The 26,873-nt window shown below is 42.0% G+C and overlaps 6 protein-coding genes across 6 annotated transcripts; all 6 read right to left on the bottom strand.

Moving 5' to 3' along the window:
* Nucleotides 1-329: 329 nt before the first annotated feature.
* LOC118240565 (histone H1-like) lies at nucleotides 330-1,003 on the bottom strand. Its single transcript, XM_035521459.1, has one exon. It carries the CDS (start codon nucleotides 991-993, stop codon nucleotides 367-369), a length of 627 nt encoding a protein of 208 aa, XP_035377352.1. The 5' UTR covers nucleotides 994-1,003; the 3' UTR covers nucleotides 330-366.
* A 6,318-nt stretch (nucleotides 1,004-7,321) lies between these two features.
* On the bottom strand, nucleotides 7,322-7,935 carry LOC118240578 (histone H2B). The gene has a single exon (XM_035521474.1). The coding sequence runs from the start codon at nucleotides 7,918-7,920 to the stop codon at nucleotides 7,546-7,548; it is 375 nt and encodes a 124-aa protein (XP_035377367.1). The 5' UTR covers nucleotides 7,921-7,935; the 3' UTR covers nucleotides 7,322-7,545.
* A 4,523-nt stretch (nucleotides 7,936-12,458) lies between these two features.
* On the bottom strand, nucleotides 12,459-13,312 carry LOC118240567 (histone H3). The gene has a single exon (XM_035521462.1). It carries the CDS (start codon nucleotides 13,246-13,248, stop codon nucleotides 12,838-12,840), a length of 411 nt encoding a protein of 136 aa, XP_035377355.1. The 5' UTR covers nucleotides 13,249-13,312; the 3' UTR covers nucleotides 12,459-12,837.
* Nucleotides 13,313-13,842: 530 nt separating this feature from the next.
* On the bottom strand, nucleotides 13,843-14,229 carry LOC118240571 (histone H2A-like). The gene has a single exon (XM_035521466.1). It carries the CDS (start codon nucleotides 14,227-14,229, stop codon nucleotides 13,843-13,845), a length of 387 nt encoding a protein of 128 aa, XP_035377359.1.
* A 273-nt stretch (nucleotides 14,230-14,502) lies between these two features.
* On the bottom strand, nucleotides 14,503-15,694 carry LOC118240562 (histone H1-like). Its single transcript, XM_035521456.1, has one exon. It carries the CDS (start codon nucleotides 15,645-15,647, stop codon nucleotides 15,021-15,023), a length of 627 nt encoding a protein of 208 aa, XP_035377349.1. The 5' UTR covers nucleotides 15,648-15,694; the 3' UTR covers nucleotides 14,503-15,020.
* Nucleotides 15,695-21,748: 6,054 nt separating this feature from the next.
* Nucleotides 21,749-22,360, bottom strand: LOC118240577 (histone H2B). The gene has a single exon (XM_035521473.1). The coding sequence runs from the start codon at nucleotides 22,343-22,345 to the stop codon at nucleotides 21,971-21,973; it is 375 nt and encodes a 124-aa protein (XP_035377366.1). The 5' UTR covers nucleotides 22,346-22,360; the 3' UTR covers nucleotides 21,749-21,970.
* Between the last annotated feature and the right edge of the window lie 4,513 nt (nucleotides 22,361-26,873).

The raw sequence follows: 26,873 nt of genomic DNA, 5'->3' as shown, positions 1-26,873 counted from the left end.
ATTGCTCAATAATCATCTTACATCGCGTTTTCCAAATCTTCGAATTTATCACACAATCAATCAATCATCAACAAAAGTCCTTCACATTCTCAGTCAAATTCTCATTAAAAACACTCCATACATAATACTTTTTTCCTGTTGCCACCCCATTTAAACCCAATACCTTCCCTTTTCTCCCAAATGTCAGTAGTCCTCAGTCATACTGTATGGATGAAATCGCAAGTTAAAATAAACTCCAATTACACACCTGGCCGTATTTGTTCGCTCGTAATCATTTCGAGAGTTTAAAGAAAACCGCTCTTTGGAAAAAGTGGGTGGCTCTTAAAAGAGCCTTTTGGGGATACCAAGACATGAAAACATGCACGTTTACTTCTTCTTGGGGGCAGCTTTTTTCGCCTTTGCAGCCTTTGGCTTGGCAGTCTTGGGCTTGACAGTCTTTGCCTTCTTGGGGCTCTTGGCTGCCTTCTTCGGGGCGGCCGGCTTCTTTGCTTTCTTAGGGCTCTTGGTGGCTTTCGCGGCGGCAGCAGGTTTCTTCGCCTTCTTGGGAGACTTCTTTGCAGCGGCGGCGGCGGCGGGCTTCTTTGCCGCTACCTTCTTGGGCTTTTTAGCCGCGGCAGGTTTCTTGGCGGGCGCTTTTTTCGCCTTAGGCGCGGCTTTCTTAGCGGGCGTCTTCTTGGCTTCAGCTTGCTTCTTGTTGATCTTAAAAGATCCAGAGGCACCGGTACCTTTGGTCTGCACCAGAGTTCCCTTTGTCACCAAGCTTTTGATAGCAAGCTTGACGCGAGTGTTGTTCTTCTCCACGTCGTAACCGCCCGCAGCCAGAGCTTTCTTCAGAGCGGCGAGAGAGACGCCGCTCCGTTCTTTGGAAGCAGAAACAGCTTTGACGATAAGCTCACCGACGCTGGGTCCCGCTTTCTTGGGCCTCGCAGCAGCTTTCTTCTTGGGCGCTTTGGCCGGCGCAGCGGCGGCGGGGGCTGGAGCTACTTCTGCCATCGTCGTGTTAACTACGAGAAACTAGACGCGCGCAAACAGCACACTATGTCGAACACACGGCTCTGTTGAGTTGATCCTCCCTGCTAGCGAGGGGCCGGCCTTAAATGCCGCATGAGGACGGTGTAGACTCAACCCGCCCAGCCCTCGGCGTCTGTGCTTCCGTGAGCTGCTCGCGCTTGTGTTTTCTCATGACAAATCCGGCTCTAAATATACACGCTAAAGCAATTTGTAAGGCGTCAAACAACGCGTTTGGAAAGAAAGGGCTCTGTGGTTCATTTGCGTGCCAGAAAAGCCAGTGCAGCCCCATCTCGTTTTGCACAGCTCCCTCAAAAAGGCACTGCGCGACTGCCGCTCCAAATAAGACATGGTCCATTTCTACTGCTGTGGGACCTGAAAATGTGAGAAATGAAGGCATACGTCTAGCAAGTTCCCACGTGCGCGTTGAAGGAGAGCCTGAGCAAAGGTATGGACGTTTTACGAGTGTGGCAGTGGTGTGTGCACTAGTTGAAAAAAGCCTTATGTAGGTATCAGTAAAACACAGGTGTGGGATGCAGGAGAGTGTGGTTATGTGAGAGAGTTCCTCGCACAGCCAAGTGTCTTTGTTAAATCATCCCAGTCTTAGTCAAAAGAAGCCCCCAAAACGGATACTCTCACTCGGGATGGTGCTCCTCAGCAGGTGGACATCCTCTTATTGGGATGGCATCAGGTGCACCTCATCAGGGGAGGAGACCACGTGAGCATCGTCAGGTGTCCGAGCTCAAATCATCGCTGGGGGCCCAAGTTCTAAACCTAAAGTGAATTACCCTGACCTCATCAGAACCCTCATCTGAATAACCCCAAGTTCACTCTAAGCCTAAAGTGCATTACCCTGCCTCATCAGAAACTTCATTTGAAGAACCCCGTTCACTTTAACCCTAAGGTGAATTACAATAACTTCATAATCTCTTTCCAAGCTTTACCTTCTTGCAAACCCCAATAACATTTATAGCACCACACTTCTATGGTATGGCACATGTGTAACCTACTCCCAAACAGAATATCACTCAAAGGCCTATCTGGACAGTTTTCTCCTAACTTTAGTGCAATAAATGAAGGGATGCAATCCTTAACTTCATAAGAAGCCTAATGACAAGCAGAGACAAAGTGAGTTTTTGTGAGGCCCTGTCATGGGTTTACTGGGTCAGCTCTAAAAAATAATCTATTGTACTGATTTTCTTTCCCCCATATGCTGTGATTCTATGAGTCACAGTTCTGTGGCTCATTAATAGCATTCCCAGAATACACATACCTTGCATGACTTCCACTTCTCTCTCTCTCTGTCTATGGCTTACACATACACATAGATGTGTGCACACACATGCTGGGTCTTCCAAGACTTCTCAGTCTCTTGCATGGGACATTACAGAGGCACCTTGCAAATGACCCGTGGGGCAAAGGGGTCACGTAGGCCTAGACCATTAAGAATAGAATGAATAAACTGTTGTGAAAGTGGTAGGAATTGACTGTAAAGAATAGCTGCCATGTGTATGCAGTACAAGGAGTGGGCAAATGCTAAACATCTGCAGATGACTAGACTTCTTCTACAGCAAACAGGGCAAAACATGTGAAAAGAATATTAACAGCTACTAATGAAAGGTAACAACAGGAAATAATGTCATAATGTGGGCTATGAAGATTACAATAGTTGCCAAGGTGACATGGCATGCTTGTAGGATACATCAGAGCCTAAATATATATACATACATATATACACACACAAACAAACAAATAAATAAAACAGACACTTGTGTGTCAGTGTTCAAAGACATTTAATACATTGCAAGCTACATGCGGCCGAATAAAGGGTACGGAAATGGATTAATAAAACGCGCAGAAAAGGGGAAGAGAAACGAGGCCAAAGCACACAAGTGCCACTGTACTTTAAGAATATTCGATATTATAAATCATTTATTTGGGTATGCTATTTTGGGCCCGCCCGGTTCCTGATAGTGTACATAGACGACATCCTTGTGTTTTCCCAATCCGAAGTGGAGCATGTGCATCATGTAATGGCTGTCCTGACGCGTCTCCAACAACATCACCTGTATGCCAAGGCCAAGAAGTGCAAGTTCCAAAGGAACTGTGTTACTTTTCTAGGGTGTACCCTCAAACCAGGAGTCTTCTCCATGGATCCTGATAAGGTGATTGCAATCCAAAATTAGCCTAAACCCACCACCATCAAGGAGTTGCTACAAATCTTGGGTTTTGTCAACTTCTACAGAAGGTTCATTCGGGGGTTTGGTGACATAGCTGTTCCCCTTTTGGACCTCCTCAAGAAACAAGGCAGACAGCAGCTTCAGTGGACCATGGCCATGGATCAGGCCTTCCTGACTTAGAGAATGGGTGCCAAAACAAAGGCCCCCTTCAGTGAGCCTGACCCTTCTCTTCCCTTCATGGTGGAAGTGGATGCTTCTGAGGTAGGAGTGGGGGCAGTCCTGTCACAGAGGCACCCCACCTTGACTGTACCCTTGTGCTTTCTACTCCTGGGAACTACAACCTGCCGAGAGGAATTTTGATATAGGAAACCGGGAACTTCTCATGGTAAAACTTGCCCTAGAGCAATTGAGACACTGGTTAGAAGGGCCTAAACATCCCTTCTTGCTATTCATGGACCATCAAAATCTAGAGTACCTACAGCTCGACGACTCAACCCAAGACAAGCTAGGTGATCATTGTTCTTCTCTCGGTTTAACTTCACAGTGTCTTACAGACCCGCTTCCAAGAATCAAAAGGTGGATGCCTTGTCAAACATCTATGACAAGGGAGAGACCAACCCGAATCCTGAGACCATCCTGCCAAATAGCTGCTTTCTAGCTACCATATGGTGGGGCTTCCAAGACAACCTGGAGAATGCTCTGAAGGATGACTCTAGCCCAGAGGAATGTCCCCAAGAAAAATGATACATTCAAGTTCAAGTTCGGTTTATTCGTCACATACATAGTCATACACAGTATAACTCGCAGTGAAATGGTGGAGAGTGCTCTGTCCAAACTGAGGAAAGGAAGCTTCCCTCAGAGGAATGTTACTAGAATGGGCTCATACGACCTTATGTAATGTACATCCTGGTATCAATCGCACCACGCGCATGTTGTCCCATAAGTTTTGGTGGCCCTCCCTTCCTGATGAGACACATGATTACATAATGTCTTGTGTAGTCTGTGCCCAGTCACGCACACCTCGCACTCTCCCTGCTGGGAAGTTACAGCCCCTGCCTGTGCCACATCGCCCCTGGACCCACATGTGCAATTAAAGGGAGGAATATGTGGGATAACTTATGCATGATAAGAGAACTTATCACACAAAAAAAAAGTATGAATAAGTCTGGGTTTTATATAGTCACCTTAGATCAGAAGAAAGCCTTTGACTCGATATCACGTGACTACTTGTGGTCAGTTATGGAATGAATTCCCGGAAGGATTTATAAAAATGATTAAGCTTTTGTATTTGAAATAGACTGTTTTGCTTAATGTGAACAGAGGCTTGACAGACAAAATTGCTATCCATAGAGGGGTTAAACAAGGGTGCCCTTTGAGTGCAGCATTGTATATTTTAGCCATAAGTTCATTATTATTGAAACTAAAAAATGACAATTTGCTAAAGGGAGTTCAGATCACCAGTAATTTACAGAAATGTGTTGTATCTGCACATGTGGATGACGTAAAAGTTTTTGTAAAAACTCAAAAAGATTTAGATAGGATCTTCGAACATTTTGACTTGTATGAACATGTATCCGGGGCATCTTTGAATCATTCCAAGGCTGAGGCGGTTTGGATTGGGGAATAGTTGAGAGTAACTGAAAGATACTACAGGAAATCACAGAGGAATCAAAGAGGATTATACACTGGGGTGTGAGTTACAAATTGAAGATCAAACTAATTAAGACTTTCATTTTATCAAAACTTTTATTTCTGTCTATTGTTTCTCCTCCAGCGGAAAAAATAGTGACCGAACTGAATAAAATCTGTATTAGAACAATGTGGGGTAATAACAGAGAAGTCACAAAAAGGGACTATGTATATAAGAATAAAGAAAATGGAGGCTTAGGTGCAGTAGAACTTGGCGATAAATTAAAAATAAGTTTTTGTAGACAAGTCAATACAAGCATTGGTAGGAAAGCTAAATGGATTGGTGAAATCTCAGACTGGGAAAAGAAGAAAGGAAAGAAAAGGAAGAGTGTACTATACTATAAACTCTTGTACTCAGATTTTGTTGATAAATGTAAAAGTTTGAAGATCGATTGGAGAACGCTATCGAGTAAAACTATTTATAAAAGTATAGCAGATCATAAGTACAAGGGGCAGATACAGTTTGGTGATTGCGATGAAAGGGAGAAAAATCTGTTGAATTTGCTATCAGGAGAACATGTTAGAGAAAATAAAGGAGAAGATGTGACTTGCCACAGTGGGTAGGCTACCAACGAGGTCTGTGGTTAAATGGAGTTGCTTTGGGAAGACGACCGAATGCCCAATGCCTAACTGTAAAGAGAAAGAAACAATAGGCATCTGTTGGTGGACTGCTATAGATCTAAAGAAATATGGGAACAATTCAGGTTTGGTTTAAACATAGAATTTAATCGCAAAAACATTATATATGATGCTTATAATGTGAACATACACTGTAAAAAGAGGATTTTGTTTTGGATATGTATATGTACAATTGTGAATCAAATTTGGTCTGCAAGAGCTAAAATGACTATTGAAAATACTTCTGTGTCCAGTGAACAAGTAGTGAAACAATGTATAGTAAAGTTAAAAAAGAGACAAAAGCATGACAAGATGAAAAATGATATACCATGGGAAATCTTAAAATGTTTGCAGCATGGATTTGCGTGAAGTGTAAAGTTTGGAAAGTTTCAAGTGAGATGTTTTATCTGTGATTTAGTCTATATTTAATCTTGCTTTGTTTGTTTTTCAAAAGAAAAAAAAAGAACCGGAAGATGAAAAATGATTATAAAGTCTGGATTTTTTCCTATGAAATACTGTTCAATAATGCCTTCCATAAGTAATATTTCATTGTGTGGATATGTATATGCATAATTGTGAATCTAATTTGGTCTACAGGAATTAAAATGACTATGGAAAATACCTTTGTCTCAAATGAACAAGTGAAAGTTTTCTTACAAAAATTATGAGAATTGACAGATGAAAAATTATTGTAAAGTATAGATTCTCTCTTATGAAATATTGTTTTATAATGCCGCTCATAAGTAATGTTTTCATTGTTTGTTTTTCTGATATGAAAACTTAATAAAATGATTTAAAAACCCAAGTGTCTTTGTCAAATCAGCCCAAATCTGGTGCTCCTCATCAGGTAGCCGTCCTCTTGTTGGGCTAGCATCAGGTGCACCTCATCAGGGGAGGAGACCACGTGAACACCGTCAGGTGTCCGAGCTCAAATTATTGCTGTGGGCCCAAGACCCAATCCTAAAGTGCATTACCCTGCCTCTTCAGAATAACCCCAAGTTCACTCTAACCCTAAAGTGAATTACCCTGCCTCATCAGAAACTTCATTTGAATAACCAAGTAAACTCTAACTCTAAAATGCATTACACTGACCTCATCTGAACCCTCAAGCTGAGAAAAAGTTAGTTGTGAGGCCATGTCATGGGTTTAACCCTTACCTTCTGTATTGCTTTGTGCACTTTGAATGGCAATAGACAAACTTGCCTTGTGATGTTTCATTTTAGATCAAAATCTTATTGATGAGATGATTCAGAAAATGTTCTAAAGAACATACATAAGGTTTGTTTACTGGGTCAGCTCAAAAAAATAGTTTATTTTACTGAGTTTTTTTTCCCCATATGCTGTGATTCTATGAGTGTGACTCATTAATAGCACTCCCAGAATACACATACCTTGCATGACTTCCACTTCTCTCTCTCTCTCTGTCTGTCTATGGCTTACACATACATATGCGCATACACGAGTCTTCCAAGACTTCAGTCTCTTGCATGGGACATTACAGAGGCACCTTGCAAATGACCTGTGGGGCAAAGGGGTCACGTAGGCCTAGACCATTAAGAATAGAATGAATAAACTGTTATGAAAGTGGTAGGAATTGCCTGTAAAAATAGCTGCCATGTGTATGCAGTACAAGGAGTGGGAAAATGCAAAACATCTGCAGATGACTAGACTTCTACAGCAAATATGTGAAAAGAATATTATGGCATGGCATGCTTGTAGGATACAAGAGCATTATATATATACATATATACATACATACACACACACACACACACACATACAAATAAATAAAACACTGATCACTGACAAGTGTCTAACACATTTAATATATTGCAAGCTACATGCAGCTGAATAAAGGCTATGAAAATGGATTAATAAAACGCGCAGAAAATAGGAAGAGAAACGAGGCCAAAGCGCACAAGCACCACTTCGGCTAGAACTCTATTCTCGTTTTACCATACATGCACTCTCATGATAGAAAATCTCTTTGATGAAAACGTGGGTGGCTCTTAAAAGAGCCTTTGGGTTAGTCAAGTCGCACTAAGACGCTTTACTTGGAGCTGGTGTACTTGGTGACGGCCTTTGTACCCTCAGATACGGCGTGCTTGGCCAGCTCACCAGGAAGCAGAAGGCGCACGGCGGTCTGGATCTCCCTGGAGGTGATGGTTGAACGCTTGTTGTAGTGAGCGAGCCGAGAAGCCTCACCAGCGATGCGCTCGAAGATATCATTCACAAAGGAATTCATGATCCCCATAGCCTTGGAAGAGATACCGGTGTCGGGGTGGACCTGTTTCAGGACTTTATACACGTAGATAGCATAACTTTCCTTCCTCGACTTTCTGCGTTTCTTGCCTCCTTTACCGGCCGTCTTAGTCACGGCTTTTTTGGATCCCTTCTTCGGCGCGGACTTGGCAGGCTCGGGCATGACGCTCGTTGCTGAGTAAACCACAACAGAATAAAAAACGGCGCCTGAACACCCAGTTTATTTAGACTCTGGTATTCTAATTTGAACACACCCTCCCCTCCTCGGTCATGACAAGCCATCATTGGCCAGAAAACAACCCCTCCTCTCACAGGAACCACCCTATCGTTGCTCCGCCACCCCATAGCGTTCACCTCTTAATCCATTTTTAAATTGACTTTATTGAAACAATTCAATTCAATACACACACACACTCCTTCACAAAAGCCTCACAAACAAGATCCACCGGAGGACCCAGACTACCTTCACTCTATACATTAACAATACAATTTACATCTGTAAATTAGGTAAACATCATCCATTTATATACCTCCAAGAGTCCAAAATGTATTTTTTTCCTCCAATAATCAATCGTTTTCAACCTTTTTAACTCACACGCACACAATCGGTTGTACCAGGTATTGTTTTTAACATTATCGTCTTATTTTGGGCTAGGATTTGGAGCCTACAACATGCAGACGTTTAAAAGCGTGTTACAGCTCTCATCAATATAGAACTAAACGTCGTTTGTGCGCATTCAGGCACTACACTTATAGGCGCTCATAGACACACAAAACAACTCTTTAACCGAGTGGATGGGTGGCTCTTAAAAGAGCCGTTGGTTTGATCGTTTTGGAACTCAGCGTTTAACCTCCGAAGCCGTACAGAGTACGTCCCTGGCGTTTCAGAGCATAAACCACGTCCATGGCGGTGACCGTCTTCCGCTTGGCATGCTCGGTGTAGGTGACCGCGTCCCTGATAACGTTCTCCAGGAACACTTTCAGCACACCACGGGTCTCCTCGTAGATCAGACCGGAGATGCGCTTGACGCCGCCACGACGAGCCAGACGGCGGATAGCGGGCTTAGTGATACCCTGGATGTTGTCGCGGAGCACCTTACGGTGACGCTTAGCGCCTCCTTTCCCAAGGCCCTTACCACCCTTTCCTCTTCCAGACATCGCTTAGGCTTCTTTCACCACTCAAAGAAAAGAGAAATAATGAAGCGCTTTCACCCAGTGCGCCACTATTATTCTCTTCTAAAGGACCTGGTTGAAGACAAGGAGCACTCGAGGAGGCGGAGCTAAATACCATGCCCCTCCAAACGCCTCCAGCACAACACTTAGCCAGACTGGAATAAAAACTCAATACTATTTGGCAAAACGACAATTCATAGATAGAACATCTAAGAGATCTTAGACAATAACAACGAACAACAACGTAAGGGAAGAAAAAGAACGATAACAAACAAGCAAAGACAACAAAAGATTCCGTGCAGCATAAGCTGGCCTACAATTGTTACAACTGCTACTAATCAAAAGAAGAAGAGTCAGAATGGAAGTAGGTCCTCAGCACTGGTGCTGAAAAGCCCTAAGTTTAAAGACTCTTGCTGGAAAATATAGAAATTATATACACACTCCTAATCCGTGTGTTCATTAGGCCTCTTAGGGTTCCCACCAGCCAAGAACAACATGTAGTTCAGGTTAGAGAAACTGCTGTCTTCTCACTTTCATCTTCCTCTGCAACAGTGGCAGCTTAACTGCTATTTTCACATAACATAACTCCGTCCACGTACCCTCGTCCTTCAAGCATTAATAAAGGACATCACTACGCTTGTAAATCATAGGAAAACACACTTGTATGCCCAAATACAGCATTCAAGAGCCTTCAATGACTACATTCCAAAAGAAAATGCTCAATAAAATATTGTAAAAAGTATGACTCAACTGCTGGGTTGGGAATTTTATCATCACTGTCAAGTAGCTTTACTTAAAATGTGAAGCTTGAAACCTGTACTGGAGGGCAGCTTGAACTCAGCACAGGGAAACTACCCTATTATTATTAATATTTTTGTTAACATGATCACCACCACTATTATTGTTATTATTACTACTATTATTATTAACAGTAGGAAAAGGGGGAGGAAGAGGAGGAATAGAAGTATATTTCAAATAAAAAAAACAAGAAAACTAAATTGGCTAAATGATGCCTAGTAAAACACACTAATACTGATTGGGATGTTGTGATAGATGGAGCTTCGTTACCATCTTGTGGCCAAACTGTAAAAGCAGCCACAACAAAATGAGAGTTGACTTCTTTCTGTCTTCAAGAGACCTGAAGGGACAGTTTCATTTGGAATCAAGAACTGTTGGCCATTTATTATTAGATTTGTGGAACAGCTTAACGCTTGTGCACCGTGTGTTTATGATCGTCATGCTTTCAACAGTGTTTGCCAAAGTGATTTGAAGGCATGTTCAAAAGTGATAGTTTAGAACCATGTGTCAGTAATATTTCTCAACCCCCTGAATAAATAGTCTAATTGTACATTGTTATTATACTTGTTCTTCCAGTGCTATTGTTACTCTTTGTAGTTATTTCTTTCATCCCCTTTCTTTTAGGAAATGCAAATGCAGAGCTACATCAAAACAAACAGTAGCACACACACACACACTCACTCACTCACTCACTCACTCACTCTCTCTCTGACAAAAAATAGTTTTGGGGTAGTATTGCAGCCAATGGCACGGGGAAGTTTTCACGGGTAGAGGGGGAAATGGATTCAATGAACTTCCAGAAAATTCTGGAAGCAAGCATAACACCATTCTGTAAAAATGCTGAGGTTGAAAAGAGGATGGCTTATACAAATGGATAATGATCCTAAACACACCTCAAAATCCATAATAAACTACCTCAAAAGGTGCAAGCTGAAGGTTTAGCCATGGCCCTCACAGTCCCCTGATCTGAACAGCATTGAAATCTATGGATAGACATCAAAAGAACAGTGCATGCAAGACAGCCCAGGAATCTCACAGAACTAGGAGACTGTTGCAAGGAAGAATGGATGAAAATCCCTCAAACAAGAATCGGAAGACTTTTGGCTGGCTACACAAAGTGCTTACAAGATGAGATGCTTGCCAAAGGAGGTGCTACTAGGTACTAAGCATTTTGGGGAGCATTTCATCTTCAACTTGCTTATCTGTTCACAGTAACATACATTTTGACCAGGGGTGCCCAAACCGTTGCATACCACTGTAAATATTGTTGTATGACATGCTATCTGTTAAGGAGGCCTGGTACATAGTACAGCAAACAAACCAACTATGGGGTTCCAGATGGGTAATTTCAGTAGTTCACAAAAGAAAAAAAATAAAGAAAAAAGACCATAATGAGATTATGGAAATAAATGCATGAAAAGCATGCTTTGATCTCACATATTAAGTGCTTGTGGAACATGAATAAAATAAACACATAAAGAAATAAATATAAGTATCCTCTAACTAACCATGAGTAGGCTTACAGTAGTAAGAAGAAGAAGAAGATTTGTTAGGGCTTGGTTTTTTATGATGAAAGATTATTCTGTTTATTTCAACAGCAGATCCAAAAGCAAAGAAACCTTTATGACAGTGGCTGTCAGCTAAGCCTAGAAATGATTTCTGAGAAGGACATACCCACTCCATATGCTTATTATTATTAATGTTGTTGTTGTTGTTGTTGTTTCTCCCAAGAGAAACTGGCTAATTGTTCTTCAATATACTTTTACATTCTGATAGCGTTCTGATTAAAAAGAGGTGCCCTTAATGATTGAATATCATGGAAGTTTTCCATTTTTGGCCACAAGATGGCAGCAGAGGATCATTTATATTATTACCTCCCATGGCACTTGCTCTTCTAGACGGTTTTATTTGTATTTTTAGTCACGTTTTAGCTTTAAAAATATATAAATTGAAATGGAAAATGTGGAGTTCCATCAGAAACATGGCACTTGTAGAATAATAATAAATAATAAGTTTAATTTATATAGAACCTTTCACAGACTCAAGGTTGCTTTACTATGACAAAGATGCAGAAACAAATACATTAAAACAATCAACACATTAATTAACGAATACGAATAAGAAGACAAGTTATGAGATGTTGAGAAAAGAGGTACGTTTTAAGTATAGCGTAAAAAAAGTCATAGAAATGTACAGAAAGTAGTTTAAACGCGTTATATTGAAAGGAAACGGTAGTCGTGAATATTTTGGCCAAAACAGTTATATATTTTTATATATTTTACAATCAAGAATTCAACAACAGAATAATAGTCCTCTCACATTTTTGAACCATTACCCCTATCAATAAGGTATGTAAACAACAACAATAAAGAAGAGTAAAATAATAGATCAAACATGAACGTGAAATAATAGATCAAACAAAAACATGAAGAACATAATTCCACAATAATGCATTATAAAATGAACAGTGAATGCCACTTTACATTAAATATATGAAATTAAAATTGTACCTCTGAATGGAATCAGTCTTTATCCACTGTTACTTCCGGTCCAGTGTTGTAGAGGTATGACACACATTCCATTCACTTCTTCTTCTCCCAATTCCGTTCGCTACTTCTACCATTTACTACCATCAAACCTAATATTTTAATTTCATTTTTTTATTTCTACATCTATTGGTACAGGTTGCCCATCTCCTATCCATACCCCTTCACTTTGACTTTCATTTAATTTCGCTCCAGCCACAACTTCATACATTTCAAAGCGCCTCTTAACTGATACAATAATTTAATATTGACAAACCTCTCTGGAAAACCATAATGTTGCAATGTACACCATTAGTCTCTAGAAATATAATCGAAGGCCTTTTTCTTGCCCAATCCTACTATATAAAAATCCCTCCGTTGCCATACTTTCTCAGCTACATAATTAACCCTCCTAAACCTACTTTAGATTGCGTAACCTAGAAACACATGCCAGATACACGTTATAACAACGACGCATCAGTTTCAAGCGTTGCTAAGGCCACTTGCTCATTTTGTAGCGAAACGATTAGGTGGCTCTTAAAAGAGCCTTTGGGTAGTTTGGGACATGACGCCGAGCGATCAGTTTAAGCACGCTCTCCGCGAATGCGGCGGGCCAACTGGATGTCCTTGGGCATGATGGTGACTCTCTTGGCGTGGATTGCGCACAAGTTAGTATCCTCGAACAAGCCCACCAGGTATGCCTCGCTAGCCTCCTGCAAGGCCATAACGGCCGAGCTCTGGAAACGGAGATCGGTCTTGAAATCCTGAGCAATTTCTCTCACCAGGCGCTGGAAGGGCAGTTTGCGGATCAGCAACTCGGTAGACTTCTGATAACGACGAATCTCCCTCAGAGCTACTGTACCAGGCCTGTAACGATGAGGCTTCTTCACGCCGCCGGTGGCTGGGGCGCTCTTGCGGGCAGCCTTAGTGGCAAGCTGCTTTCTCGGGGCTTTACCACCGGTGGACTTACGGGCGGTCTGCTTCGTTCTTGCCATAGCGGCAGAACTCTATCCTTAACTCACAAAGAAAGAGAATAAGAAGCAACTCAGACGGCACCCTTTTTAAGCCATAACGCCAACCTGCGCTCATTGGGCGTCTTCAGTAAGCCTGCCATCCATTGGACGAACAAGGCCACGTCACATCAAGACAATTGGCCCGTGTTCCACAACGCGCGCATTTCAAAAAGCAAGACGATACGCCTACTTCTGAGGCGGGCTCACGGCAACACATTTCTAGCCGTACTTTTTATTTGCCTCCAGTGTACATTCCTGAACGTATTCCCTGTTACGTTTTTGCATGTTTATAGCACCAACAGCATCGCGCGCATATACATATAGCTACTACTCTTACAAATACGTACATAGATGTACGTACTTGCTTTCATCAGATGCTATTGGGCGCATAAAAAGGGGGAAGGTGTACGTGCGCTTCGACGTGATACGGTAGTGGTCAGCGGTGCCCATTAATCATTTGGTAGTCTCGAGAAAAATGCAAGGTAGAACAGATAGGAACAGTTGCACTTCATCAGTCAATGTGGGTGGCTCTTAAAAGAGCCTTTGGGATCTGCAGACAACGCAGCAGAGATGAATTTACTTGGTCTTGACCGTCTTCTCGGTTTTCTTGGGCAGCAGAACAGCCTGAATGTTGGGCAGCACGCCACCTTGAGCAATAGTCACACCTCCCAACAGCTTGTTCAACTCCTCGTCGTTACGCACGGCGAGCTGCAGATGACGAGGAATGATACGGGTCTTCTTGTTGTCACGGGCGGCGTTGCCTGCCAACTCGAGAATCTCAGCAGTCAGATACTCCAGCACAGCAGCCAAATAGACCGGAGCACCGGCACCAACGCGCTCGGCATAATTACCTTTGCGCAGAAGCCTGTGCACACGGCCCACAGGGAACTGCAAGCCAGCGCGAGAGGAGCGAGTCTTGGCCTTAGCCCTGGCCTTACCGCCGGTCTTCCCTCTTCCACTCATTATAATACAACTGCGTCTTGTGAGCAAAGCTGAAATAATCACCGTTCACCTAACAACGCTTCAGATATAGCAAAGTCAACTCCTCTCCTATTGGCTAAGGAGGACAGGACGAATAACCAATCGCGAAGCACTCGTTCACTTCCAAAGCCGGCCTCCCTTTCCACTTTTCAATTGACTTTATTAAGAAAATTCAATACAAACACTCCATCACAAAAACCTCACAAACAATATCCACCGGAGGACCCAGACTATCTTCACTCTATACATTAACAATACAATTTACATCTGTAAATTAGCTATACATCATCCATTTCTATGTCCAAAAAACCCAGGGAAATGTCTTTTTTCCTCTATCAATCGTCTTCAACCCTTTTAACTCACACACGATCTGTTTAAACACTGTTTCTGCAGGTATTATACATTGCTCAATAATCATCTTACATCGTGTTTTCCAAATCTTTGATTGATTGTGTGATAAATTCGATCATCCAACAAAAGTCCTTCACATTCTCAGTCAAATTCTCATTAAAAACACTCCATACATAATACTTTTTTCCTGTTACGACCCCATTTAAACCCAATACCTTCCCTTTTCTCCCAAATGTCAGTAGTCCTCAGTCATACTGTATGGATGAAATCGCAAGTTAAAATAAACTCCAATTACACACCTGGCCGTATTTGTTCGCTCGTAATCATTTCGAGAGTTTAAAGAAAACCGCTCTTTGGAAGAGAAAAGTGGGTGGCTCTTAAAAGAGCCTTTTGGGGATACCAAGACATGAAAACATGCACGTTTACTTCTTCTTGGGGGCAGCTTTTTTCGCCTTTGCAGCCTTTGGCTTGGCAGTCTTGGGCTTGGCAGTCTTTGCCTTCTTGGGGCTCTTGGCTGCCTTCTTCGGGGCGGCCGGCTTCTTTGCTTTCGCAGGGCTCTTGGTGGCTTTCGCGGCGGCAGCAGGTTTCTTCGCCTTCTTGGGAGACTTCTTTGCAGCGGCGGCGGCGGCGGGCTTCTTTGCCGCTACCTTCTTGGGCTTTTTAGCCGCGGCAGGTTTCTTGGCGGGCGCTTTTTTCGCCTTAGGCGCGGCTTTCTTAGCGGGCGTCTTCTTGGCTTCAGCTTGCTTCTTGTTGATCTTAAAAGATCCAGAGGCACCGGTACCTTTGGTCTGCACCAGAGTTCCCTTTGTCACCAAGCTTTTGATAGCAAGCTTGACGCGAGTGTTGTTCTTCTCCACGTCGTAACCGCCCGCAGCCAGAGCTTTCTTCAGAGCGGCGAGAGAGACGCCGCTCCGCTCTTTGGAAGCAGAAACAGCTTTGACGATAAGCTCACCGACGCTGGGTCCCGCTTTCTTGGGCCTCGCAGCAGCTTTCTTCTTGGGCGCTTTGGCCGGCGCAGCGGCGGCGGGGGCTGGAGCTACTTCTGCCATCGTCGTGTTAACTACGAGAAATAGACGCGCGCAAACAGCACACTATGTCGAACACACGGCTCTGTTGAGTTGATCCTCCCTGCTAGCGAGGGGCCGGCCTTAAATGCCGCATGAGGACGGTGTAGACTCAACCCGCCCAGCCCTCGGCGTCTGTGCTTCCGCGAGCTGCTCGCGCTTGTGTTTTCTCATGACAAATCCGGCTCTAAATATACACGCTAAAGCAATTTGTAAGGCGTCAAACAACGCGTTTGGAAAGAAAGGGCTCTGTGGTTCATTTGCGTGCCAGAAAAGCCAGTGCAGCCCCATCTCGTTTTGCACAGCTCCCTCAAAAAGGCACTGCGCGACTGCCGCTCCAAATAAGACATGGTCCATTTCTACTGCAGTGGGACCTGAAAATGTGAGAAATGAAGGCATACGTCTAGCAAGTTCCCACGTGCGCGTTGAAGGAGAGCCTGAGCAAAGGTATGGACGTTTTACGAGTGTGGCAGTGGTGTGTGCACTAGTTGAAAAAAGCCTTATGTAGGTATCAGTAAAACACAGGTGTGGGATGCAGGAGAGTGTGGTTATGTGAGAGAGTTCCTCGCACAGCCAAGTGTCTTTGTTAAATCATCCCAGTCTTAGTCAAAAGAAGCCCCCAAAACGGATACTCTCACTCGGGATGGTGCTCCTCAGCAGGTGGACATCCTCTTATTGGGATGGCATCAGGTGCACCTCATCAGGGGAGGAGACCACGTGAGCATCGTCAGGTGTCCGAGCTCAAATCATCGCTGGGGGCCCAAGTTCTAAACCTAAAGTGAATTACCCTGACCTCATCAGAACCCTCATCTGAATAACCCCAAGTTCACTCTAAGCCTAAAGTGCATTACCCTGCCTCATCAGAAACTTCATTTGAAGAACCCCGTTCACTTTAACCCTAAAGTGAATTACCCTGACCTCATCAGAACCCTCATCTGAATAACCCCAAGTTCACTCTAAGCCTAAAGTGCATTACCCTGCCTCATCAGAAACTTCATTTGAATAACCCCGTTCACTTTAACCCTAAGGTGAATTACAATAACTTCATAATCTCTTTCCAAGCTTTACCTTCTTGCAAACCCCAATAACATTTATAGCACCACACTTCTATGGTATGGCACATGTGTAACCTACTCCCAAACAGAATATCACTCAAAGGCCTATCTGGACAGTTTTCTCCTAACTTTAGTGCAATAAATGAAGGGATGCAATCCTTAACTTCATAAGAAGCCTAATGACAAGCAGAGACAAAGTGAGATTTTGTGAGGCCCTGTCATGGGTTTACTGGGTCAGCTCTAAAAAATAATCTATTGTACTGATTTTCTTTCCCCCATATGCTGTGATTCTATGAGTCACAGTTCTGTGGCTCATTAATAGCACTCCCAGAATACACATACCTTGCATGACTTCCACTTCTCTCTCTCTCTGTCTATGGCTTACACATACACATAGATGTGTGCACACACATGCTGGGTCTTCCAAGACTTCTCAGTCTCTTGCATGGGACATTACAGAGGCACCTTGCAAATGACCCGTGGGGCAAAGGGGTCACGTAGGCCTAGACCATTAAGAATAGAATGAATAAACTGTTGTGAAAGTGGTAGGAATTGACTGTAAAGAATAGCTGCCATGTGTATGCAGTACAAGGAGTGGGCAAATGCTAAACATCTGCAGATGACTAGACTTCTTCTACAGCAAACAGGGCAAAACATGTGAAAAGAATATTAACAGCTACTAATGAAAGGTAACAACAGGAAATAATGTCATAATGTGGGCTATGAAGATTACAATAGATTACAATGTAATGGCTGTCCTGACGCGTCTCCGACAACATCACCTGTATGCCAAGGCCAAGAAGTGCAAGTTCCAAAGGAACTGTGTTACTTTTCTAGGGTGTACCCTCAAACCAGGAGTATTCTCCATGGATCCTGATAAGGTGATTGCAATCCAAAATTAGCCTAAACCCACCACCATCAAGGAGTTGCTACAAATCTTGGGTTTTGTCAACTTCTACAGAAGGTTCATTCGGGGGTTTGGTGACATAGCTGTTCCCCTTTTGGACCTCCTCAAGAAACAAGGCAGACAGCAGCTTCAGTGGACCATGGCCATGGATCAGGCCTTCCTGACTTAGAGAATGGGTGCCAAAACAAAGGCCCCCTTCAGTGAGCCTGACCCTTCTCTTCCCTTCATGGTGGAAGTGGATGCTTCTGAGGTAGGAGTGGGGGCAGTCCTGTCACAGAGGCACCCCACCTTGACTGTACCCTTGTGCTTTCTACTCCTGGGAACTACAACCTGCCAAGAGGAATTTTGATATAGGAAACCGGGAACTTCTCATGGTAAAACTTGCCCTAGAGCAATTGAGACACTGGTTAGAAGGGCCTAAACATCCCTTCTTGCTATTCATGGACCATCAAAATCTAGAGTACCTACAGCTCGACGACTCAACCCAAGACAAGCTAGGTGATCATTGTTCTTCTCTCGGTTTAACTTCACAGTGTCTTACAGACCCGCTTCCAAGAATCAAAAGGTGGATGCCTTGTCAAACATCTATGACAAGGGAGAGACCAACCCGAATCCTGAGACCATCCTGCCAAATAGCTGCTTTCTAGCTACCATATGGTGGGGCTTCCAAGACAACCTGGAGAATGCTCTGAAGGATGACTCTAGCCCAGAGGAATGTCCCCAAGAAAAATGATACATTCAAGTTCAAGTTCGGTTTATTCGTCACATACATAGTCATACACAGTATAACTTGCAGTGAAATGGTGGAGAGTGCTCTGTCCAAACTGAGGAAAGGAAGCTTCCCTCAGAGGAATGTTACTAGAATGGGCTCATACGACCTTATGTAATGTACATCCTGGTATCAATCGCACCACGCGCATGTTGTCCCATAAGTTTTGGTGGCCCTCCCTTCCTGATGAGACACATGATTACATAATGTCTTGTGTAGTCTGTGCCCAGTCACGCACACCTCGCACTCTCCCTGCTGGGAAGTTACAGCCCCTGCCTGTGCCACATCGCCCCTGGACCCACATGTGCAATTAAAGGGAGGAATATGTGGGATAACTTATGCATGATAAGAGAACTTATCACACAAAAAAAAAGTATGAATAAGTCTGGGTTTTATATAGTCACCTTAGATCAGAAGAAAGCCTTTGACTCGATATCACGTGACTACTTGTGGTCAGTTATGGAATGAATTCCCGGAAGGATTTATAAAAATGATTAAGCTTTTGTATTTGAAATAGACTGTTTTGCTTAATGTGAACAGAGGCTTGACAGACAAAATTGCTATCCATAGAGGGGTTAAACAAGGGTGCCCTTTGAGTGCAGCATTGTATATTTTAGCCATAAGTTCATTATTATTGAAACTAAAAAATGACAATTTGCTAAAGGGAGTTCAGATCACCAGTAATTTACAGAAATGTGTTGTATCTGCACATGTGGATGACGTAAAAGTTTTTGTAAAAACTCAAAAAGATTTAGATAGGATCTTCGAACATTTTGACTTGTATGAACATGTATCCGGGGCATCTTTGAATCATTCCAAGGCTGAGGCGGTTTGGATTGGGGAATAGTTGAGAGTAACTGAAAGATACTACAGGAAATCACAGAGGAATCAAAGAGGATTATACACTGGGGTGTGAGTTCCAAATTGAAGATCAAACTAATTAAGACTTTCATTTTATCAAAACTTTTATTTCTGTCTATTGTTTCTCCTCCAGCGGAAAAAATAGTGACCGAACTGAATAAAATCTGTATTAGAACAATGTGGGGTAATAACAGAGAAGTCACAAAAAGGGACTATGTATATAAGAATAAAGAAAATGGAGGCTTAGGTGCAGTAGAACTTGGCGATAAATTAAAAATAAGTTTTTGTAGACAAGTCAATACAAGCATTGGTAGGAAAGCTAAATGGATTGGTGAAATCTCAGACTGGGAAAAGAAGAAAGGAAAGAAAAGGAAGAGTGTACTATACTATAAACTCTTGTACTCAGATTTTGTTGATAAATGTAAAAGTTTGAAGATCGATTGGAGAACGCTATCGAGTAAAACTATTTATAAAAGTATAGCAGATCATAAGTACAAGGGGCAGATACAGTTTGGTGATTGCGATGAAAGGGAGAAAAATCTGTTGAATTTGCTATCAGGAGAACATGTTAGAGAAAATAAAGGAGAAGATGTGACTTGCCACAGTTGGTAGGCTACCAACGAGGTCTGTGGTTAAATGGAGTTGCTTTGGGAAGACGACCGAATGCCCAATGCCTAACTGTAAAGAGAAAGAAACAATAGGCATCTGTTGGTGGACTGCTATAGATCTAAAGAAATATGGGAACAATTCAGGTTTGGTTTAAACATAGAATTTAATCGCAAAAACATTATATATGATGCTTATAATGTGAACATACACTGTAAAAAGAGGATTTTGTTTTGGATATGTATATGTACAATTGTGAATCAAATTTGGTCTGCAAGAGCTAAAATGACTATTGAAAATACTTCTGTGTCCAGTGAACAAGTAGTGAAACAATGTATAGTAAAGTTAAAAAAGAGACAAAAGCATGACAAGATGAAAAATGATATACCATGGGAAATCTTAAAATGTTTGCAGCATGGATTTGCGTGAAGTGTAAAGTTTGGAAAGTTTCAAGTGAGATGTTTTATCTGTGATTTAGTCTATATTTAATCTTGCTTTGTTTGTTTTTCAAAAGAAAAAAAAAGAACCGGAAGATGAAAAATGATTATAAAGTCTGGATTTTTTCCTATGAAATACTGTTCAATAATGCCTTCCATAAGTAATATTTCATTGTGTGGATATGTATATGCATAATTGTGAATCTAATTTGGTCTACAGGAATTAAAATGACTATGGAAAATACCTTTGTCTCAAATGAACAAGTGAAAGTTTTCTTACAAAAATTATGAGAATTGACAGATGAAAAATTATTGTAAAGTATAGATTCTCTCTTATGAAATATTGTTTTATAATGCCGCTCATAAGTAATGTTTTCATTGTTTGTTTTTCTGATATGAAAACTTAATAAAATGATTTAAAAACCCAAGTGTCTTTGTCAAATCAGCCCAAATCTGGTGCTCCTCATCAGGTAGCCGTCCTCTTGTTGGGCTAGCATCAGGTGCACCTCATCAGGGGAGGAGACCACGTGAACACCGTCAGGTGTCCGAGCTCAAATTATTGCTGTGGGCCCAAGACCCAATCCTAAAGTGCATTACCCTGCCTCTTCAGAATAACCCCAAGTTCACTCTAACCCTAAAGTGAATTACCCTGCCTCATCAGAAACTTCATTTGAATAACCAAGTAAACTCTAACTCTAAAATGCATTACACTGACCTCATCTGAACCCTCAAGCTGAGAAAAAGTTAGTTGTGAGGCCATGTCATGGGTTTAACCCTTACCTTCTGTATTGCTTTGTGCACTTTGAATGGCAATAGACAAACTTGCCTTGTGATGTTTCATTTTAGATCAAAATCTTATTGATGAGATGATTCAGAAAATGTTCTAAAGAACATACATAAGGTTTGTTTACTGGGTCAGCTCAAAAAAATAGTTTATTTTACTGAGTTTTTTTTCCCCATATGCTGTGATTCTATGAGTGTGACTCATTAATAGCACTCCCAGAATACACATACCTTGCATGACTTCCACTTCTCTCTCTCTCTCTGTCTGTCTATGGCTTACACATACATATGCGCATACACGAGTCTTCCAAGACTTCAGTCTCTTGCATGGGACATTACAGAGGCACCTTGCAAATGACCTGTGGGGCAAAGGGGTCACGTAGGCCTAGACCATTAAGAATAGAATGAATAAACTGTTATGAAAGTGGTAGGAATTGCCTGTAAAAATAGCTGCCATGTGTATGCAGTACAAGGAGTGGGAAAATGCAAAACATCTGCAGATGACTAGACTTCTACAGCAAATATGTGAAAAGAATATTATGGCATGGCATGCTTGTAGGATACAAGAGCATTATATATATACATATATACATACATACACACACACACACACACACATACAAATAAATAAAACACTGATCACTGACAAGTGTCTAACACATTTAATATATTGCAAGCTACATGCAGCTGAATAAAGGCTATGAAAATGGATTAATAAAACGCGCAGAAAATAGGAAGAGAAACGAGGCCAAAGCGCACAAGCACCACTTCGGCTAGAACTCTATTCTCGTTTTACCATACATGCACTCTCATGATAGAAAATCTCTTTGATGAAAACGTGGGTGGCTCTTAAAAGAGCCTTTGGGTTAGTCAAGTCGCACTAAGACGCTTTACTTGGAGCTGGTGTACTTGGTGACGGCCTTTGTACCCTCAGATACGGCGTGCTTGGCCAGCTCACCAGGAAGCAGAAGGCGCACGGCGGTCTGGATCTCCCTGGAGGTGATGGTTGAACGCTTGTTGTAGTGAGCGAGACGAGAAGCCTCACCAGCGATGCGCTCGAAGATATCATTCACAAAGGAATTCATGATCCCCATAGCCTTGGAAGAGATACCGGTGTCGGGGTGGACCTGTTTCAGGACTTTATACACGTAGATAGCATAACTTTCCTTCCTCGACTTTCTGCGCTTCTTGCCTCCTTTACCGGCCGTCTTAGTCACGGCTTTTTTGGATCCCTTCTTCGGCGCGGACTTGGCAGGCTCGGGCATGACGCTCGTTGCTGAGTAAACCACAACAGAATAAAAAACGGCGCCTGAACACCCAGTTTATTTAGACTCTGGTATTCTAATTTGAACACACCCTCCCCTCCTCGGTCATGACAAGCCATCATTGGCCAGAAAACAACCCCTCCTCTCACAGGAACCACCCTATCGTTGCTCCGCCACCCCATAGCGTTCACCTCTTAATCCATTTTTAAATTGACTTTATTGAAACAATTCAATTCAATACACACACACACACTCCTTCACAAAAGCCTCACAAACAAGATCCACCGGAGGACCCAGACTACCTTCACTCTATACATTAACAATACAATTTACATCTGTAAATTAGGTAAACATCATCCATTTATATACCTCCAAAAGAGTCCAAGATGTATTTCGTTCCTCCAATAATCAATCGTTTTCAACCTTTTTAACTCACACGCACACTATCGGTTGTAACAGGTATTCTGTTTTTAACATTATCGTGTCTTATTTTGGGCTAGGATTTGGAGCCTACAACATGCAGACGTTTAAAAGCGTGTTACAGCTCTCATCAATATAGAACTAAACGTCGTTTGTGCGCATTCAGGCACTACACTTATAGGCGCTCATAGACACACAAAACAACTCTTTAACCGAGTGGATGGGTGGCTCTTAAAAGAGCCGTTGGTTTGATCGTTTTGGAACTCAGCGTTTAACCTCCGAAGCCGTACAGAGTACGTCCCTGGCGTTTCAGAGCATAAACCACGTCCATGGCGGTGACCGTCTTCCGCTTGGCATGCTCGGTGTAGGTGACCGCGTCCCTGATAACGTTCTCCAGGAACACTTTCAGCACACCACGGGTCTCCTCATAGATCAGACCGGAGATGCGCTTGACGCCGCCACGACGAGCCAGACGGCGGATAGCGGGCTTAGTGATACCCTGGATGTTGTCGCGGAGCACCTTACGGTGACGCTTAGCGCCTCCTTTCCCAAGGCCCTTACCACCCTTTCCTCTTCCAGACATCGCTTAGGCTTCTTTCACCACTCAACGAAAAGCGAAATAATGAAGCGCTTTCACCCAGTGCGCCACTATTATTCTCTTCTAAAGGACCTGGTTGAAGACAAGGAGCACTCGAGGAGGCGGAGCTAAATACCATGCCCCTCCAAACGCCTCCAGCACAACACTTAGCCAGACTGGAATAAAATCTCAATACTATTTGGCAAAACGACAATTCATAGATAGAACAGCTAAGAGATCTTAGACAATAACAACGAACAACAACGTAAGGGAAGAAAAAGAACGATAACAAACAAGCAAAGACAACAAAAGATTCCGTGCAGCATAAGCTGGCCTACAATTGTTACAACTGCTACTAATCAAAAGAAGAAGAGTCAGAATGGAAGTAGGTCCTCAGCACTGGTGCTGAAAAGCCCTAAGTTTAAAGACTCTTGCTGGAAAATATAGAAATTATATACACACTCCTAATCCGTGTGTTCATTAGGCCTCTTAGGGTTCCCACCAGCCAAGAACAACATGTAGATCAGGTTAGAGAAACTACTGTCTTCTCACTTTCATCTTCCTCTGCAACAGTGGCAGCTTAACTGCTATTTTCACATAACATAACTCCGTCCACGTACCCTCGTCCTTCAAGCATTAATAAAGGACATCACTACGCTTGTAAATCATAGGAAAACACACTTGTATGCCCAAATACAGCATTCAAGGGCCTTCAAAGACTACATTCCAAAAAAAATGCTCAATAAAATGTTGTAAAAAGTATGACTCAACTGCCGGGTTGGGAATTTTATCATCACTGTCAAGTAGCTTTACTTAAAATGTCAAGCTTGAAACCTGTACTGTAGGGCAGCCTGAACTCAGCACAGGGAAACTACCCTATTATTATTAATATTTTTGTTAACATGATCACCACCACTATTATTGTTATTATTACTACTATTATTATCAACAGTAGGAAAAGGGGGAGGAAGAGGAGGAATAGAAGTATATTTCAAATAAAAAAACAAGAAAACTAAATTGGCTAAATGATGGCGAGTAAAACACACTAATACTGATTGGGATGTTGTGATAGATGAAGCTTCGTTACCATCTTGTGGCCAAACTGTAAAAGCAGCCACAACAAAATGAGAGTTGACTTCATTATGTCTTCAAGAAACCTGAAGGGACAGTTTCATTTGGAATCAAGAACTGTTGGCCATTTATTATTAGATTTGTGGAACAGCTTAACGCTTGTGCACCGTGTGTTTATGATCGTCATGCTTTCAACAGTGGTTGCCAAAGTGATTTGAAGGCATGTTCAAAAGTGATAGTTTAGAACCATGTGTCAGTAATATTTCTCAACCCCCTGAATAAATAGTCTAATTGTACATTGTTATTATATTTGTTCTTCCAGTGCTATTGTTACTCTTTGTAGTTATTTCTTTCATCCCCTTTCTTTCAGGAAATGCAAATGCAGAGCTACATCAAAACAAACAGTAGCGCACAAAAACAAACACACACACACACACACACACACACACACACACACACACACACACACACACACACACACACACACACACACACTCTCTCACTCTCTCTGACGAAAAATAGACCATTGCATAATCAAGAAGAAGACAGTTTTGGCTAAGAATATATTGTAAGGGTAGAGAAGGAAATTGTTAATAAAAAGATTTCAGCTGTGTTCTGAAAGAACAAAATAGAAGTGCAGCCATACATTGCCATGCAAAAGTTTGTGCACCCCTGCTCAAAGTATATGTTACTGTGAACAAGTAATCAATTTGAAGATGAAATGATCTCCAAAAGGCATACAGGTAAAGATGAAACACACTTTTCAACATTTTAAGCAACGTCAGTTTATTAGTTTGGTTTTGTACAATTTTAGAGTGAAAAAAGGAGTAGCTAGGAGATTTGAACACTCAAATAACTTTGACCGCAGTCTCAGACCTTCATTAGCCTGTTATGGTTATGGCTTGTACACAATCATTGTTAAGAAAGGCCAGGTGATGCAAAATTCAAAGCTTTATAAACAGCCAGACTCCTCTAACCTTGTCCCAGAAACCAGCAGCCATGGGTTCTTCTAAATAGCTGCTTAGCAAAATGAAAATGAAAATTGTTGAGGCCCATAAAACAGAAGAAAGCTATAGGATGATAGCAATGAGTTTCAGGTCGCAATTTCCTCAGTTTGAAATGTAATTAAGAAATGGTGGTTAACAGGAATAGTGCCGGTCAAGGTGAGCTCTGGAAGACCAAGAAACATTTCAGAGACGTCTGATTGTAGGATTGTTAGAAAGGGAAATTAGAACCCTTGCTTGACTGCAAAGGACTTTCAGGAAGATTTAGCACACTCTGGTGGTGTGGTACATTGTTCTACTGTTCAGAGACACCTGCACAAACATGACCTTTATGGAAGCATCATAAGAAGAAAACGTCTCCTCCGTCCTTACCACAAAATTCTGCATCAGAAGGTTGCAAAAGAAAATCTAAACATGTATGGTTGGAGAAAAAATGGCACCTCTATAACCATTAAGATGGTGGGGGGGTATCAATCATGTTTTGGGGTAGTATTGCAGCCAATGGCACGGGGAGGTTTTCACGGGTAGAGGGGGAAATGGATTCAATGAACTTCCAGAAAATTCTGGAAGCAAGCATAACACCATTCTGTAAAAATGCTGAGGTTGAAAAGAGGATGGCTTATACAAATGGATAATGATCCTAAACACACCTCAAAATCCATAATAAACTACCTCAAAAGGTGCAAGCTGAAGGTTTAGCCATGGCCCTCACAGTCCCCTGATCTGAACAGCATTGAAATCTATGGATAGACATCAAAAGAACAGTGCATGCAAGACAGCCCAGGAATCTCACAGAAGTGGAAGACTGTTGCAAGGAAGAATGGATGAAAATCCCTCAAACAAGAATCGGAAGACTCTTGGCTGGCTACACAAAGTGCTTACAAGATGAGATGCTTGCCAAAGGAGGTGCTACTTGGTACTAAGCATTTTGGGGAGCAATTCATCTACAACTTGCTTATCTGTTCACAGTAACATACATTTTGACCAGGGGTGCCCAAACCGTTGCATACCACTGTAAATATTGTTGTGTGACATGCTATCTGTTAAGGAGGCCTGGTACATAGTACAGCAAACAAACCAACTATGGGGTTCCAGATGGGTAATTTCAGTAGTTCACAAAAGAAAAAAAAAAGAAAAAAGACCATAATGAGATTATGGAAATAAATGCATGAAAAGCATGCTTTGATCTCACATATTAAGTGCTTGTGGAACATGAATAAAATAAACACATAAAGAAATTAATATAAGTCTCCTCTAACTAACCATGAGTAGGCTTACAGTAGTAAGAAGAAGAAGAAGAAGAAGAAGAAGAATCATGAAAGGCAAGTCCATTTCTAAAACCATTTTATTTGTCTTCAGAGCATTTTTAGCTATTTGTTAGGGCTCGGTTTTTTATGATGAAAGACAATTATTCTGTTTATTGCAACAGTAGATCCAAAAGCAAAGAAACCTTTAT

This window comes from Electrophorus electricus, chromosome 22 (genome assembly GCF_013358815.1).
Source record: "Electrophorus electricus isolate fEleEle1 chromosome 22, fEleEle1.pri, whole genome shotgun sequence".
NCBI lineage: Eukaryota > Metazoa > Chordata > Actinopteri > Gymnotiformes > Gymnotidae > Electrophorus > Electrophorus electricus.
The sequence above is the reverse complement of the archived record's forward strand: the minus strand, read 5'-3'. Positions and strand labels throughout refer to the sequence as shown.

Coding starts and splice junctions, on each gene's coding strand:
- LOC118240567 (XM_035521462.1), bottom strand. CDS start 13,248: ATGGCAAGAACGAAGCAGACCGCCCGTAAGTCCACCGGTGGTAAAGCC.
- LOC118240578 (XM_035521474.1), bottom strand. CDS start 7,920: ATGCCCGAGCCTGCCAAGTCCGCGCCGAAGAAGGGATCCAAAAAAGCC.
- LOC118240565 (XM_035521459.1), bottom strand. CDS start 993: ATGGCAGAAGTAGCTCCAGCCCCCGCCGCCGCTGCGCCGGCCAAAGCG.
- LOC118240562 (XM_035521456.1), bottom strand. CDS start 15,647: ATGGCAGAAGTAGCTCCAGCCCCCGCCGCCGCTGCGCCGGCCAAAGCG.
- LOC118240577 (XM_035521473.1), bottom strand. CDS start 22,345: ATGCCCGAGCCTGCCAAGTCCGCGCCGAAGAAGGGATCCAAAAAAGCC.
- LOC118240571 (XM_035521466.1), bottom strand. CDS start 14,229: ATGAGTGGAAGAGGGAAGACCGGCGGTAAGGCCAGGGCTAAGGCCAAG.